Raw genomic sequence first — 14,562 nt, forward strand, 5'->3', positions numbered from 1 at the left:
CGTGTGCTGAGCACTTTACATAAGAGGACTATATGATATCAATACTATGATCATTCTCTTCTTACAGATAAGGAATGTAAATAACAGGCCTAAGATCCAGACCTAGACATAGCAATTGAGGGATTTCAGCCCAACTCTGACTAACTGAAGCCTCTGTTCTTTCTTGAATAATCAACTGTTGATTGACACCTTCACAGACATTTTCATACTGTATTCCACAGCGCTGTGTTGGTATATATTACTAAGAGTTTTTAACACAATCTTAACAGCATTAGTATTAACATGTTACTTTTTACTAATTTGGTAACTGCAAAGTGATGCCTCGTTGCGTTACAGTCATGCACTACGTGCCAATGTTTTGGCCGACGATGGATCACATCTACAGCAGTGGTCCCGTAAGATTAGTACCTTATAGCTTAGGTGTGTAGTAGGTTCTATACAATCTAGGTTTGTGTGAGTACACGCTACGATGTTTGCACAAGGACGAAATCGCCTAACAATGTATTTCTCAGAACATATCCCCATCATTAAGCAACGCATGACTGTATAAAAAGATCATTTCTAAAGCCCTCTGCATACCTTTGAGGAAGTATGTGTGTTTCTCATTCTGTAGTCCTCTCATCAGATAAGCTTTGATGAAATGGGGGACATAATGAGATTATATTTGAATTCTACCTGAATTTATGAAAGCATGATTATGGTATGTATATACATATTTAAAAGTTATAGTTTCACCAAAAGCTAGTGATAAAATCCGTGTATATATTAACTTCTCATCTAATAAGCATTGGCATGACATTTTGCAAAGTGATCTGAATTCTAAACATACCCAATTCTAAATTGCTTCCTTAGGACACAGAGGCACCTTGGCACAGAAAATAAGTGAAGAATAAAGGGAGTTGCATTAGAAAAAAATTTGTCAAATCTGACCATCTTGAATCTTTAGAAATCCCCCTTTCTCCCACAGCTTACGTGAAAACTATAGATATTAATCATAAAAACAAGACTCTGAAAAACAATTAAAGAACTCAAGAGTAAAACCACAAGGAATGTTGGATGTCAATATTCTGTTAAAGATAATGCTCAGAGGAGATGGGTAGTAATCGTCTGCCGCCAAGAAAAATATAAAATAAGAATTCCAGAGGAACCCACAAATGGTTTAAGAGAAATCCCTCTTATCTGAAAAGTTATTACTGGCATTGTGGAAAGAATTATATTTTGGTTTCTTTGCCAAAAGACTTTTTCCCAGAAAGAAAAATGGATAACATTAACAGTGTTTAGTGAGTGCCTGCTATGTGTGAGGTGCTGGCTAGGTTAAATAAGACATGACCGCAGCCCCTAAGAAGCTAACAATCCAGCAGAGAAGATGGACACTTAAAATGCAGTGTGGTAAATACTGTAATAACCGTACATGTATAGCAAGTACCATAGAAGTGCAGAGAAGAGAGGGAATTCTGGGGGAATGGAATACGTTTGAAGCCTGAAGGAAGAGCACATTTTTCAGACAAAAAAAAAAAAAGAAAAAAACATGAGCAGGGACAGAGATAAGACAACCTGTTTTTAGTGTTGAAGTGGTTTCTGCTTAACCTTCCCCACTCCTTGGCTAAAGGAAGTGGTGTGGTGACGGTTCTATTTATGGTGAAGAAAAAGTTGGGACTGGGGAGAAATGTTTGCATCATTCTTTGACCATCAAAATGCCACAGTGGAGTGTGGGTAGCATCTTTGAGGTTCCTCTCTTCAAGAAACTATGGCCAAGTGACTACATTCATTTACACCTCCTGTGCTTTTTTTTTCCAGGCTTATTCTGTGTATGATGAAGAGATTGGCTATTGCCAGGGCCAGTCATTTCTCGCTGCCGTTCTGCTTCTCCATGTGAGTAATTAGGTCTCTGTTATGACTTAGACATGGCCTCCTTCAGCTTATACAGGCCTTAGACTTGAGCATGATTTTATATTGGCTTTGGCCAGACTCTAGGACATGACTTTTAACTCCTATATCTGGAAACCTTGTCCTTAATTTAATGTCATCATGGAAGGAAAGCATGGTGAGGATAAATGACAGTGTTGAAAACTAGTACAAGGGTACACTTCATTTTTATTACTAGGATGATTGGATAGACTTCAGTCTTGGTTGGACCCTTGGGGACATTTTATCTTCTCTAAAGTAGCCACTGTCATTAGTATTTGTTTTGGGATTTATGTATTGTGGTGGGAGGGAGGCAGAGAAATTGGCTTGCTTTAGTGCCATTTTATTCATTCATTCATTCAGCAAAGACCTTTACCCTCCAACTTATTGATACTCTTTCAGATCCACAGCAAAACTGAAAAAGTCTTAAGGTGAACATCCGTATACTCCGCCTCATTTACCAATTAATATTTTCTTCACACTGCTTTCTCTGTCTCTCTCTGCTCTCTCTCTCTCTCTGTTCCTCTTTTTTACGCATTCATTTTATTTTTTTCTAGAAAAAGTTTTTGAAATTATTTTTGGAAAGTAAGTAGCAAACATCAAGATTCTTGACTCCTAAATACTTGAACATGTATCTCCTAAGGACATAACCATAAGACCACAGTCACATCCAAGAAATTCCACACTGATTCAGTAACACACAGTCCACATTCAATTTTCTCCAATTGTTTGCTCAGTAAAGTCCCGTATAGCTTTTTTTTTCCCTAACCAAGATCAATGAAGATTCAATCATTGCGTTTGGTTGTCACTTCTCTTTATTCTTTTTACTAAACTACCCCCTTACCTCTTTTGTGTGTTTCATGCCATTGACAATTTTGAAAAATTTAGGCAAATTGTCTTGTAAAACATCCCACATTCTTGATTTGTCTGGTCATTTCCTCATGATTCAAGTTAAAATGCTTGGCAAAAATTCCGCACAGGTGATGTTTAGCAGAAAGTTTTGAGCACCTGTTATGTTCTGTACTGTGCTCGAGATCAGGAGTGAATAAGATAGGGATGGTCCCAATCCTCGTGGAGACAGAGCTGGTGAAGCTGACTAGCTTTAAGCAAAAATCACACAGGTATATCATTCTTAATTTCAATGGCACTATGAAAGTATTGTAAAAAGTTTGATGCAAGATTAAAACAAGGGAGCCTTATTTAGATTACAGGCTTCTCTGGGGAAGTAACCTTTAAGGTGAACGCTGAAAAATGAGAAGAGGTACCCATTATCTTTCGTCCTTTTTGTTATCATTTAACTTTTTTTTAACATTGTTATAAAAATAAACTATTTTGAAAGCAAGATAGTGGAGAGTAGAGTATTCCAGAAAAGAGAAGAACACAGTATGTATAGAAGCACTGAAATGAGGAAAACTTGGCATATGCAAGGAAGTGAAAGAAGGGCAGTGTGACTGGAGCATCATGAGTGATGGAGAGTATGGGAGGGAGCTGGAGAGGTTAACAAGACCAACGTAGGGAGTGCCATGGGGGCAGGACAAAAAGTCTGCATTTTGTTTCTCTAAGCAAGGGGAAGCTTTTGAAGAGTTTTAAGCAATTTTTGTATAGGTTGTAATAAAAGGAAAACAAAAACCACTTTGTATCTTCTAACTGTGAACCTAGCTTGTTGGTATCGGTGGGCATGTAAAAATATGATAAAGCTATAACATTAATAAAGACGTCAAGTTTTTTCCCCAGCTTTATTGAGATATAATTGACACATAAAAATTGTATATATATAAGGTGCATAACGTGGTGATTTGATATACATATACTTTGTGAAATGATTTGCCAAAATCAAGCTAGTTAACGTATTCGTCAAGAGGTCAGGTTTTTCAGTTTTGTTTGGTTTGGTTTTTTAATCAGACTTTCTATCTCAGAGTCTCACAAGCCTGTGTGGTTTGTCTTTGTTCTCAACTCCACTATGAGGGCATTTATCCCCATTAAGTATCGCAACCCCTTTAAAATGGGTTTCCCAATCAAAGCCACAATGTCTTGACTTGAACTCTATGCTGCTTGCCCTGGTGTTGACATAAACGTTTGGTTCATAGTGAGGCCAGATGTGCTGCCTAATATCAGAAATGCCAGTCTGGGTCAGACCAAGTTTCCTGTAGTGTATGGAAGAGTAAAATCGCCTTGCATGACAAAGACCTCAAAGGTCTGGTCCTTTGCCCCAAATACTGTTTCATTTCCAATAATAATTTGCTATGCTATTCTCACTTATTACTTAGTCTGATTTGCTCTCTAGCTCTGCTTTATTCCCATGATTTCTCTGTTCAGCCCACCTCCATCATCTTCCACAGAGGCTCGCCCACATTATTGACATTTTGAAGGCGTCCTACAGTCACACCAAGCCTTAAATAACATTTCCAGTGATTTTTTTCTATTTTGAAAACTAGACATTTGCCAGGCTCTCAGGGAAATATTTTTCCATAAAGCTGTAGAAGATGTAGATATTATTATAAATGAGAAACATCTGTAAATAGAAGTGAAGTAGGATTTTTGTAGTATTTTAAGTATTATTGTGTTACTGTAGTACCTTAAGCATTGCTGTAAGCCTTAGAATATGTAAGGTTCTTCTGTAACTAACCATGTTTTTAACAACGCTGAGGAAGAAAAACATTTTTAGGTGAAATAGCAGCTCAGGAGGTAAAATGATTTAACAAGGTCTCATGATCTGGGGACAGTGAAACCTGCACTTGTGTATCAGCCTATTACTACTTAGTTTAAATCCTATCCTCTTTGCAAAGCCTCTTCCTGGCTCCCTCAGGCAGACTCAGCCTTTCTTGTTCCTGTGTTCCCACTGATGTTTCTACCTAATTCACATTACAGTCATTGTATACTCGTTGTATGGGAGGCGTTTTGAGGACAGGAACAGAGTGTGACAGAGTAGGCATCATTAAATATTTCTTGGTTGAGCAAATGAATGTTATGAAACACAGCTACAGGCCTAAGTTACTGCATACCTCTAAATTCCTGGTGTCCAGATAAGAAGGTGGAAGGATGGATTTGATATACTGAGAAAACTTCTCTGTATGTTTTGTGATTTTTTTTTCCCTTCCCCGTTTCTTATCTGTTACAGATGCCTGAAGAGCAGGCATTCAGTGTTCTGGTCAAGATCATGTTTGCCTATGGTCTCAGGGAACTTTTTAAGCAAAACTTTGAAGATTTGCATTGCAAATTTTACCAGTTGGAGCGCCTCATGCAGGTAAAAGAAAAAAAAACAACAGCTTGCATTCGCCAGTAAGAGTGCAGGAGGCGGGAGAGCTGGATTGACGAAATGGTGCCAAGGAGCAGTGGTGGCTGCCTTCGCCATCCAGGGTTAAAGACGGGTTTTATTATTTTCAATTCTCACTATGTGGTGAGGATGCCAAGATTAATAAGGTGTAAACCTCATGGGTGTGAGCTGGGTTTTCAATCTCGTAAGCACTCAAAAGATGAGAGCACTTTAACGCGGCAAACTCAGTCAAGAAATATTTGCCAAGGCTCTGACGCTGACTGGATAGGAATCCCATAACAAAAGTGAAACAGACTTTCCCAAACATTTCATAACTTGGAAAGAAAAACTGCCCTTCCAAATATTTGTCACCATTTTGGGGATTCCTCTTTGGAGCTAGTTTGTGGACTTGAAAAGAGGGCTGAGTGCCAGTTTAATACCAGATGATAAGTGTTCTTCTGAGCACTTTGGAGAATTAAGAAAAACACAAGTATGTGACTTTTTTGGACTCTTCCTGTCAGGTTTATGAGCCTTCTGAGTGCGAGTTGAACAGCTGCATATGTGCCTAAAACTAATTAGTTTGCTATTTCAGGAATACATTCCTGACCTGTATAACCACTTCCTGGATATAAGCCTTGAAGCACACATGTATGCCTCCCAGTGGTTTCTTACGCTTTTCACTGCAAAATTCCCTCTCTACATGGTCTTCCATATCATCGACCTGCTTTTATGCGAGGTATGTATCAGAGGTCACATCACTTTCGCTTTTGTTTACAGTGGCCTCCCTTTGTCAGCGCTGTCAAAACAGAATTTGTTCTTCTCAGTTATTTTATTTCAGTGCTGGAAAATCCAGGTTTAAGTGACTCTTCCTTGGGCCAAAGCTAACAATCATGTTTTCTTGAAGGTGCTTTCTGCCCAAAAAAACACATGTTAGATGTTTGTATTAGTTAGTATTAGGCTTGGCTGCATTTATTGAAGAAACCCAAAATAACAGTGACTAAATAAAGTAGAGGTTTATTTCTCTCTCTTGTAAAAGATTGCCAGTAACCTGCCTTCCCAGAGCGTGACTCTCATCCTTATGGCTGATTAGAGCTCCAGCCACCGTACCTATATTTAAGCTAGGAGGGTTAGGGGACGGGGGAGGGTGCATGCCCTCTTTTTGAAAGAGAATTCCTGGAAGTTCACCTGCTTTTCCACTTACCTCTTATTGGCCAGAACTTAGGTACATGACCACACCTAGCTGCAGGAGAGACGTTTATTTTAAGGTGGATAAGAATTTGCTAAAAACTGAGGGGTCTGTTTCTAAAAGAAAATAGATATTAAGTAACTGTCTTTGCCACATCATAGTTTGGGGTTTTGGGTGTGTGTGCATAAGAAAAAAAATAACTAATTTCAAAAACAATGTATGTTATTATAGAAACTGTAGAAAATAGAAGGGAAAAGATTTTAAAATACTTCTAGTCTATTGTCTGGAGGTAACTACTTTTACTATTATGGTGTACTATACTCTTTCAGCATTTTTTGTGTTCATATATGCATGTGTATGATTTCTGTGGAATAGTTTTTCTTCATTTGGAATATTATGTAATAATGTATACTATGGTTCTATATTTATATATTTAAAAATATGGTTGTGCTATATGTACTATTTGGTAACCTCTTTTTTCATTTCATATACTTGAACATCTTTAGACAAGTTCACATCTGTATCATCCTTTTTGTTTAATTTTGCCATATTGAAAACATACAGAAATCCATTAAAGAATTTGTACCTTCTGCCAAGCTTGAAACATTGTAAGGAACATTATAAGAAAATAACACATATCATTATTCTATACCACAACTATACCATTATTCTTACTTGCTGCCAAGTATCCCATTATTTGGATATACCATACTTCATGTAACCAATTCCTAATCTCAAATCTGTAAGTTGTCTAGTTTTTCACTATTATAAACAACCATTTGTTAAGTAGTTGTAGAGGGCCCAGTGGCTTGCTAAGTAATTTACGTAAACTTCAACTAATTAGCTGAGAAAACCCTTGGGAGAATAATAATTATGAAAACCAAGGCCCGGAAACTTAGTTTAACTTGATCAACAGATGTTGATGCCTCTCCTCATCTTTGGTTTGCCCCCATCACTCCCAGAATGGTTATGAAGACAGGCAGGTTGGAGGGAACCCTGAGAAGATTCAGTTCTGGGATGTGGGGCTCACAGACAGAGTGATTGCTGTACTTGGAGGGGGCAGCGCAAAATAAAGGAAAAGTCCACCAGGTGTTATTTCCTGATAGATCACAATTTTATGAGTCTAATGTTTTGGTTTGGAAGCATAGAATACTTTGGAAAAGTGTTCTTTCTTGTTGATTGTGAGAGCAGGGCTAGAAAAGCTCTCAGGAAAATGGGAGACTGGGTCTACTTTCAGTGGTTTTTTAGGGGTGGCTGTGCAATTTTTATTTTCTAAGACATTCCATTTTTAATTAAATTTTTCCAATTTCTCTAAAATTGTCGGGTATTCTGAGGACAAACAGATATAAACACTGTTTATAATCCACATATAAACACTGAAAATGTTCTTTTGTGTTTTCTCTTTTAGGGAATAAGTGTTATTTTTAATGTCGCCCTTGGATTACTAAAGGTACACATTTATTCATAAGCCGAGTTATCTGGCATTTTCTGTTCAGCACTTGCAATATCTTGGTCTTAATCTCATTCTGAGCAGCCCGTATATGCTCTGGCATTGTCCCTGACAGTGGATATGTGCAAGTGGTTCTGGCAAAGGCTAAGAAGCATCTCCTGGGGATTATAAAGGTGCTGGGATTATAAACTCTTCTTGTGCATCTTCATAGTAAAGAATTTTTTCTGTACATGGTTGTATTTTCTTCTTTCTTCAAGACTTCCAAGGATGACTTACTCCTGACAGACTTTGAAGGTGCCTTGAAGTTCTTCAGGGTTCAGCTTCCTAAGAGATATCGCTCAGAAGAAAATGCAAAAAAATTAATGGAATTAGCTTGCAACATGAAGGTAAAATACTTTAGATTATTTTATTCAGTTAATGTCTCACTATTCCTAATTCCTAAATATCAGCATTTATAATACATAAATAATAATTTTTCTTTTGTATTGGATAATTTTTTTCAACTATTTTCATATATATTATATCCTATGCATTAAATCTCATTGCCTCCCGGAGCCTTTGAACTCTAGGAAAGGTCTTATTATCCCTATTTTGAAGACAAACCAAAACACAAAGAGGCTGTAGCCCCCTGGAGTCATACAACTAGTTAGTGGCAGAACTCAGATTTCATTATTTCTACTCTGCTGTCCTATAGTTTTCAATATTTGTTGTTGAGGTGAGAAATTCCCTAAAATGAAACTAATAATATGTAAAGGAAACCCATTCAGTTTTATCACTTCCAATGGCATTTATGATTTGTACGATGTTTTAAGGTAACAAAATACAGAATCTTCTTGTGTTCACGTTATAATAAAATTTTGTTTTTTAAAGAAGAAAAGTAATTGAGGAAGTTTAGTTTGGAATTTGGGGGTCGAGGCAAATGGAGGATAGAATAAATAGTTGTATTCAGATTCTTATAGGATACATAAAAGACTGTCACATTTACTTTATGTGACTCCAGAGGGTAGAGCTGAGATGAGTGTGTCAGGGCAGATGTGGTGGAGGAGAAGCTTCACTGTCTGCTGAGTAGAGCACAGACTTGGAATCAAAGAAATCTGAACTCAGATTTGCTTCGCCTATTTAAGGTGCAATTTCCTCATCTGTAAAATAATGTTGGACTCTGGTTCTGGTTACATGTCAGACTGAGCTGACTCAGGCTACTCTTCTTTAAACAGTTGGAGATGCTAAATGAAATATAATCCAAGAAATGTTTAAATACCTGTGTGAACTTGAAAGCAAAAAGAGAAATGTCCAGGTACCTAAAACAAAATAGCTCAAAGCTAGTGTGTGTGAAATGATAAAACAACATCCCAAGGGAATATGGAATCATAGGTAGGTATTAGGGTTTTAATGCTCACATAGACATATGGTATGACTTTGGGCCTTCAGGAGGCAGCTGAAATTGAAATCTCTGCATAAAGTTAGGATGTAGGAATGGCTGCTGTGTTTGTGAAAGGGGGGATACAAAACTACCAGTTAGCCCAAGAAACAATAGAAATTATACCATAAAATGAATGAGAGATTTGGAAAAAAAAAGGAAATAGGTCTTCTGGAAATTAAAATAATCATTAAGGTTATTCAGATTAGAATGTTATATACTTCACAAGTGTTACGGATAATATTTAATGATATTTTACCGTGTGCCAGTAACTACAATCAAGTACTTTTGTGTGTGAGGATTACCTGTAGTGTTTGTACAGTGCTTATCATAGTGCCTGGTGATTAATAAGAGCTTGAGAAATGATGGCTATGACTATGATTATTTCCTCTCTGGTTTTTCAAGCAGATAGCAAACACTTTTCAGTACCATTTTCACAGATGATGGGTTGGTGCACAGGGTACAGAATCAAGTCAGGTTGAGGTTCTTTGGGTCACTGTTTCCACCTCAGCTTGGCTCAGCACACAAGAGGATGCTGCCTCTTATTTGCATATGATTTCTTCCCCTCCAGAACCTGCTCCTGTTTTCTCGGTGTCCCATCTCAGTTCGTGGTACCTGGTTGCTCAGGCCAGAACCCTTGCTATCATCCTCAACTTCTCTTTCTCTCAGACTCCACATCTTCATACTCCACATCCAAGCCCTTTCGTTAAAATCTATCCTGAATCTGATCACTTCCTGCCCTCTTCATCACTAATACTTCTCTTCTGGAATATTATGGTAGACTCCTTGGTCTTCCTGTTTTCACAGTGGTTTCCTCTCAGGCTTTTCTTTTCTTTTTTTGGTGAGGAAGATTTGCCCTGAGCCAACGTCTGTGCCAGCCTTCCTCTCTTTTCTTTATGGGCTGCCTCCACAGGGTGGCCGATTAGTGGAGTTAGGTCCATGCCTGGGTTCTGAACCCATGAACCTGGATCCCTGAAGCAGAGCGCATGCAACCTTAACGACTCGGCCACGGGGCCAGCCCCCTCCCAAGCTTTTCTTGATCTCATCCCTCCCTTGCTTAAAACTCTCTAATGGCTACTTTTTTTTTTTTTTTTTAAGATTTTATTTTTCCTTTTTCTCCCAATGCCCCCCAGTACATAGTTGTGTATTTTTTAGTTGTGGGTCCTTCTAGTTGTGGCATGTGGGATGCTGCCTCAGTATGACTTGATGAGCAGTGCCATGTCCGCGCTTAGGATTTGAACTGGTGAAACCCTGGGCTCCTGAAGCAGAGCGCACTTAACCGCTCGGCCACGGGGCCAGCCCCTCTAATGGCTTCCTTTTTTTTTTTTTTTTTTTTAGAGATTTTATTTTTTCCATTTTCCTCCCCAAAGCCCCCCAGTACATAGTTGTATATTCTTTGTTGTGGGTCCTTCTAGTTGTGGCATGTGGGACGCTGCCTCAGCATGGTTTAATGAGCAGTGCCATGTCCGCGCCCAGGATTCGAACCAACGAAACACTGGGCCGCCTGCAGCGGAGTGCGCGAACTTAACCACTCGGCCACGGGGCCAGCCCCTCTAATGGCTTCTTATCTCAGAATAAAACTCAAGAGTTCTTTCCTTGGCCTACAAGGCTTGGCACCATCTGACCTTTGGCCATCTCTGTGATTTCATTTCCCACTACTTTTCCACCTTACTCTTCCCACTTCAGACACCCTGGTCTCCTTGCTGTACTCACACATGCCAAGCATGTTTACTCCTCAGACCTTTGCACTGGCTGCTCTGTCTACCTGCAGTGCCCTTCTCCTCTGTCTCCACATGGCTTCACTGTTGGGTCCTTCAGTCTTAGGCTCAAATATCATGCCATTAGAGAGCCCTTCTCTAATTACAGTGTCTAAAATAGCAACTTCTTCCAGCCTTTTACACCCTTATCTCCTTACCCTATCTTATTTTCCTCATATCATGTATTGCTACTTAATGTTATTTTATTTCATTATCTCTGCCCCCCCCCCCCCCCCCCCAAACCCCACTGGAATTAAGCCTGCAATGGATGGGACTTTATCTCTTTTGTTTACTGCTGAATCCCCAGCACAAGCAGAGGACATGGCATATAAATATTGGTTGAATGAATGATTAAATGAATATGCTGTTGAGTTTCTACCAACTGTTTTACAAAGAAGAGTTAACATAGAATTAGACAAGGCTTAAAAATAGCTTCTGAAGGTTTTACGTTCTGGGTTTTCATTAGCTTGAAACACTTGAATAATATATGAATCCTTTATTTCCATAGTCTACATGGGAGGTGTCTAATGTCTTTTTTTTTGCCTGTACTTTCAAGGAGTTAAGGCAGTCAAGACTGCACAGCACACACATTTTGTGCTTTAGATATCTAATTCCTTCTGGGCCTGGAGAACTCTGCCTGGCCGGGGGTATACTTTGGATGGTTCTCCTCTTTATTTGCTCATGGTTTCGAGTGAGAAAGATAGGAATTTTTCTTGAAAGTGACTCACAGAATGGAAAGCCTACAGATTCACCAAGACGTTAGAGAATGAGATTTTTCTGCTAAAAGGTGGGATATGCTGTGCATGATTTAGTTATGATGATTAGTTGTACTCTGGTAGCTATATTTAATACCAAAAAATCTTAAAGGGGATATAGGCAATAGCTGAGCCAATTACCAGCAGAGAACCTCAGTCACAGTGATAATTTGCCAGCTCAAAAATGAGAAAACTCATTGGCAACCTCAGGCTTGAGTCCTGCGTCATGTGGACCACAACAGTAAGTGCTACAGTCAGCACACAGAATGTGTGTGATCATCAGAGGTTTGGAGCCTCCTCTAGACGTGGAAAAGGGGATTCTTGCTATGTGAGCGGTGTGGAAACTAGCTTTTGAACTTTTTGGTATAGAATTTAGAACAGAAACATTGGCTCTGTAACTCAATGAAATCCCATTCCATTATTATTTAATTTGTTTTTTAAATTGTGGCTCAGTTTTCTCAGTTGCATTTCCTGATTAAAGTGGGGATTGGGAATACTTTACCTCACATGCCAGACCAGGAAACAAATACCTGCCTTTGTTGTTGTTATTGTTGTGTTTTAACAATTATGGTGATGTAATTTCCAGTATTTGTATAGTTTGTATAAGCATCTCATTTCTTCCTCACACTACCCTGTGAGGTTTGTTGGGCAAATCAGGTGTGGAAATTGAGGCTTCGAGAAGTCAAGTGACTTACCCAGCTGGTCCTGGCTGGGCAGTGACAGGAGCCCTGGTGGAACTCAGGCCATCTGACTCCACATTTCCAATGCCTTCCACTCCGTTGCACTGCCTCTTCTCATTGCAACAGAAATTGTTTGGTGTGGCAGTATCTGAAATGGCCACAAGATGGGTGTGTTGCTCAGAACGGTCTGTATTCCTCTGTGCCTATGTCTTTCTTCTCTCTATAAATCTTTCTCTGTGTCTGTCTGTACTTGCCTCTTTACCTTTCTCTCTTTTCGGCTGTTTTACTTCTTACCTTCTCCCTCTTTCTCCTTAGTTTATTATGAGACTGAGATATGTTATTTCTTGAGGAGTTTCAGATCCCCTGCTCTTAACCTAAAACCTAACAACATACATCAAAACTCATTTAGCTGTCTGTTGAATTTCTCCCGTTTTATGGGTCAGACTTGAGATAGGAAAATTGTTTCCATTTCTAATATAAGATCTGAAAGGAATTTCACTTTAAATAGACTGTTCCAGGAGATCACGGATGGTCCTAGGAGCTCCACAACCCTTTCATACTCATAGCTGTGCTATGCATTGTCTTTAGAGGGGGAAATGGAAAGAAATTAATTCTTAGCCTTTTAAATTTTTTTTTTTTGTTTTTTTTTTTGGAGGAAGATTAGCCCTCAGCTAACTACTGCCAGTCCTCCTCTTTTTGCTGAGGAAGCCTGGCTCTGAGCTAACATCCGTGCCCATCTTCCTCTAGTTTATACGTGGGACGCCTACCACAGCATGGCTGCCAAGCAGTGCCATGTCCGCACCCGGGATCCGAACCAGCGAACCCCGGGCCGCCGAGAAGCGGAATGTGCGAACTTAACCGCTGCGCCACCGGGCCGGCCCCCCAGCCTTTTAAATTTTTGATTCAAGAAATATGTGAGAGCAACTGTTTCTTCATGTCTGTACGATGATTTTAGAGAACAAGTCAAATTTATGAGGCTAGTTTAGAAGAAGCAGGAACCATGCTAAAAGAGAAGGCTTAGTGGGTTTTTTAGATCAAACCTGAAGACTTGTCCTTTTTGCTGTAGAATCCTGCCTAAGGTGAAATGGCATTTCTGAAGCATTGCTTTGTTGAAAATTGTTATTTCAGACATTAAGTGAATGTCCTAAATTTTAAATTACCTGTAAGAAAAGATATTATTATAAAAACCAAATAGCAATATCTCCAAATTAATGTAATCCTAACCGTTTGCTATTTGGAGAAACAGAAAGCTCTTTGGCATTTGGGAATATTTTCCCTCGGGATATTTTTATTCCTGAGCTAAAAGCAACACTAGTTTGAACTTCATTCCTTGCTCAGATTACTTTTGTAGTTGGTGTGTTAGGATTTTAAGGTTTATGATTGCGGTGACTTCATCAGGCTTGTTTCTTGATGTTTTCACAGAATCTTGCGTAGTGTCTCCACACAGTGAATTAATCCTTACAGTGACTGTATGAGGTCATTTTACAGATGTGAATACTGAAGCTTAGAGAATTGAAGAAAACTCCCAAAGGATATGAAGTTAGTAAGTGATGGGGTTGGGATTAGATCCCAGGAATTTCAGACTCTAAAGTCAATTCTTTTCATCATTGTGCTTTACTGGAATTGAGGGATTGAATAAAAGAGCCAGTGTATTGATCCATTTTTGGTAATCTTTGTCATGTAATGATGAGTAACTCAGTCTCCATGTCAGTGTTGAAACTTACTCTCTGTATGCTGTGATTGAGTTCAGTTTTCCTTATAGCTAAATCAGTGTATAGTTTTACCTCTTTGCTTGTTCCTGCCTTTTAGAATTGCGTTTCATGAGGACACTTTTGACTGGGTGCTCTCTTTCTGTACAATGAACTCTAAATTTTGCCAGTTATGCAAGGGTAGCGATGGTCACTACCTTCTTATTTTATTTTAATAAGGTGGTCTCCCTCGGTCCTTATATGTGTTTGGGTCCTCTGCTATTTGTTTCTTGTGTTTTAGAAAAATACTCTGATGGTAGAACCAGAATACCTAATTCTATTTAGCAATCTTTGAAGGAGTTTGAGTCTAACTATTTAAACAAATTAAATATAATGGCTCAGAAATTAAATAGAATGTTGATTTGTTTCTAGTGGTGTTGAATGCAGACCTTGGAGTCCCATGGACCTTGG

The 14,562-nt window shown here is 38.9% G+C and overlaps 1 protein-coding gene across 4 annotated transcripts in view; it reads left to right on the plus strand.

Annotated features, from left to right (window-relative positions):
* RABGAP1 (RAB GTPase activating protein 1) overlaps nucleotides 1–14,562 on the plus strand; it is a 160,099-nt gene that overhangs the window by 124,089 nt on the left and 21,448 nt on the right. For all 4 annotated transcript variants that reach the window (XM_046684412.1, XM_046684420.1, XM_046684434.1 and 1 more), the window contains 5 exons: nucleotides 1,798–1,872; nucleotides 5,024–5,149; nucleotides 5,751–5,894; nucleotides 7,753–7,794; nucleotides 8,052–8,180. In XM_046684412.1, the coding sequence (XP_046540368.1) occupies nucleotides 1,798–1,872; nucleotides 5,024–5,149; nucleotides 5,751–5,894; nucleotides 7,753–7,794; nucleotides 8,052–8,180 (516 nt within the window). The remainder of the gene's footprint in view (nucleotides 1–1,797; nucleotides 1,873–5,023; nucleotides 5,150–5,750; nucleotides 5,895–7,752; nucleotides 7,795–8,051; nucleotides 8,181–14,562) is intronic.

The sequence above is a fragment of the Equus quagga genome, chromosome 1, assembly GCF_021613505.1.
Source record: "Equus quagga isolate Etosha38 chromosome 1, UCLA_HA_Equagga_1.0, whole genome shotgun sequence".
In the NCBI taxonomy this organism is placed as follows: Eukaryota; Metazoa; Chordata; class Mammalia; order Perissodactyla; family Equidae; genus Equus; species Equus quagga.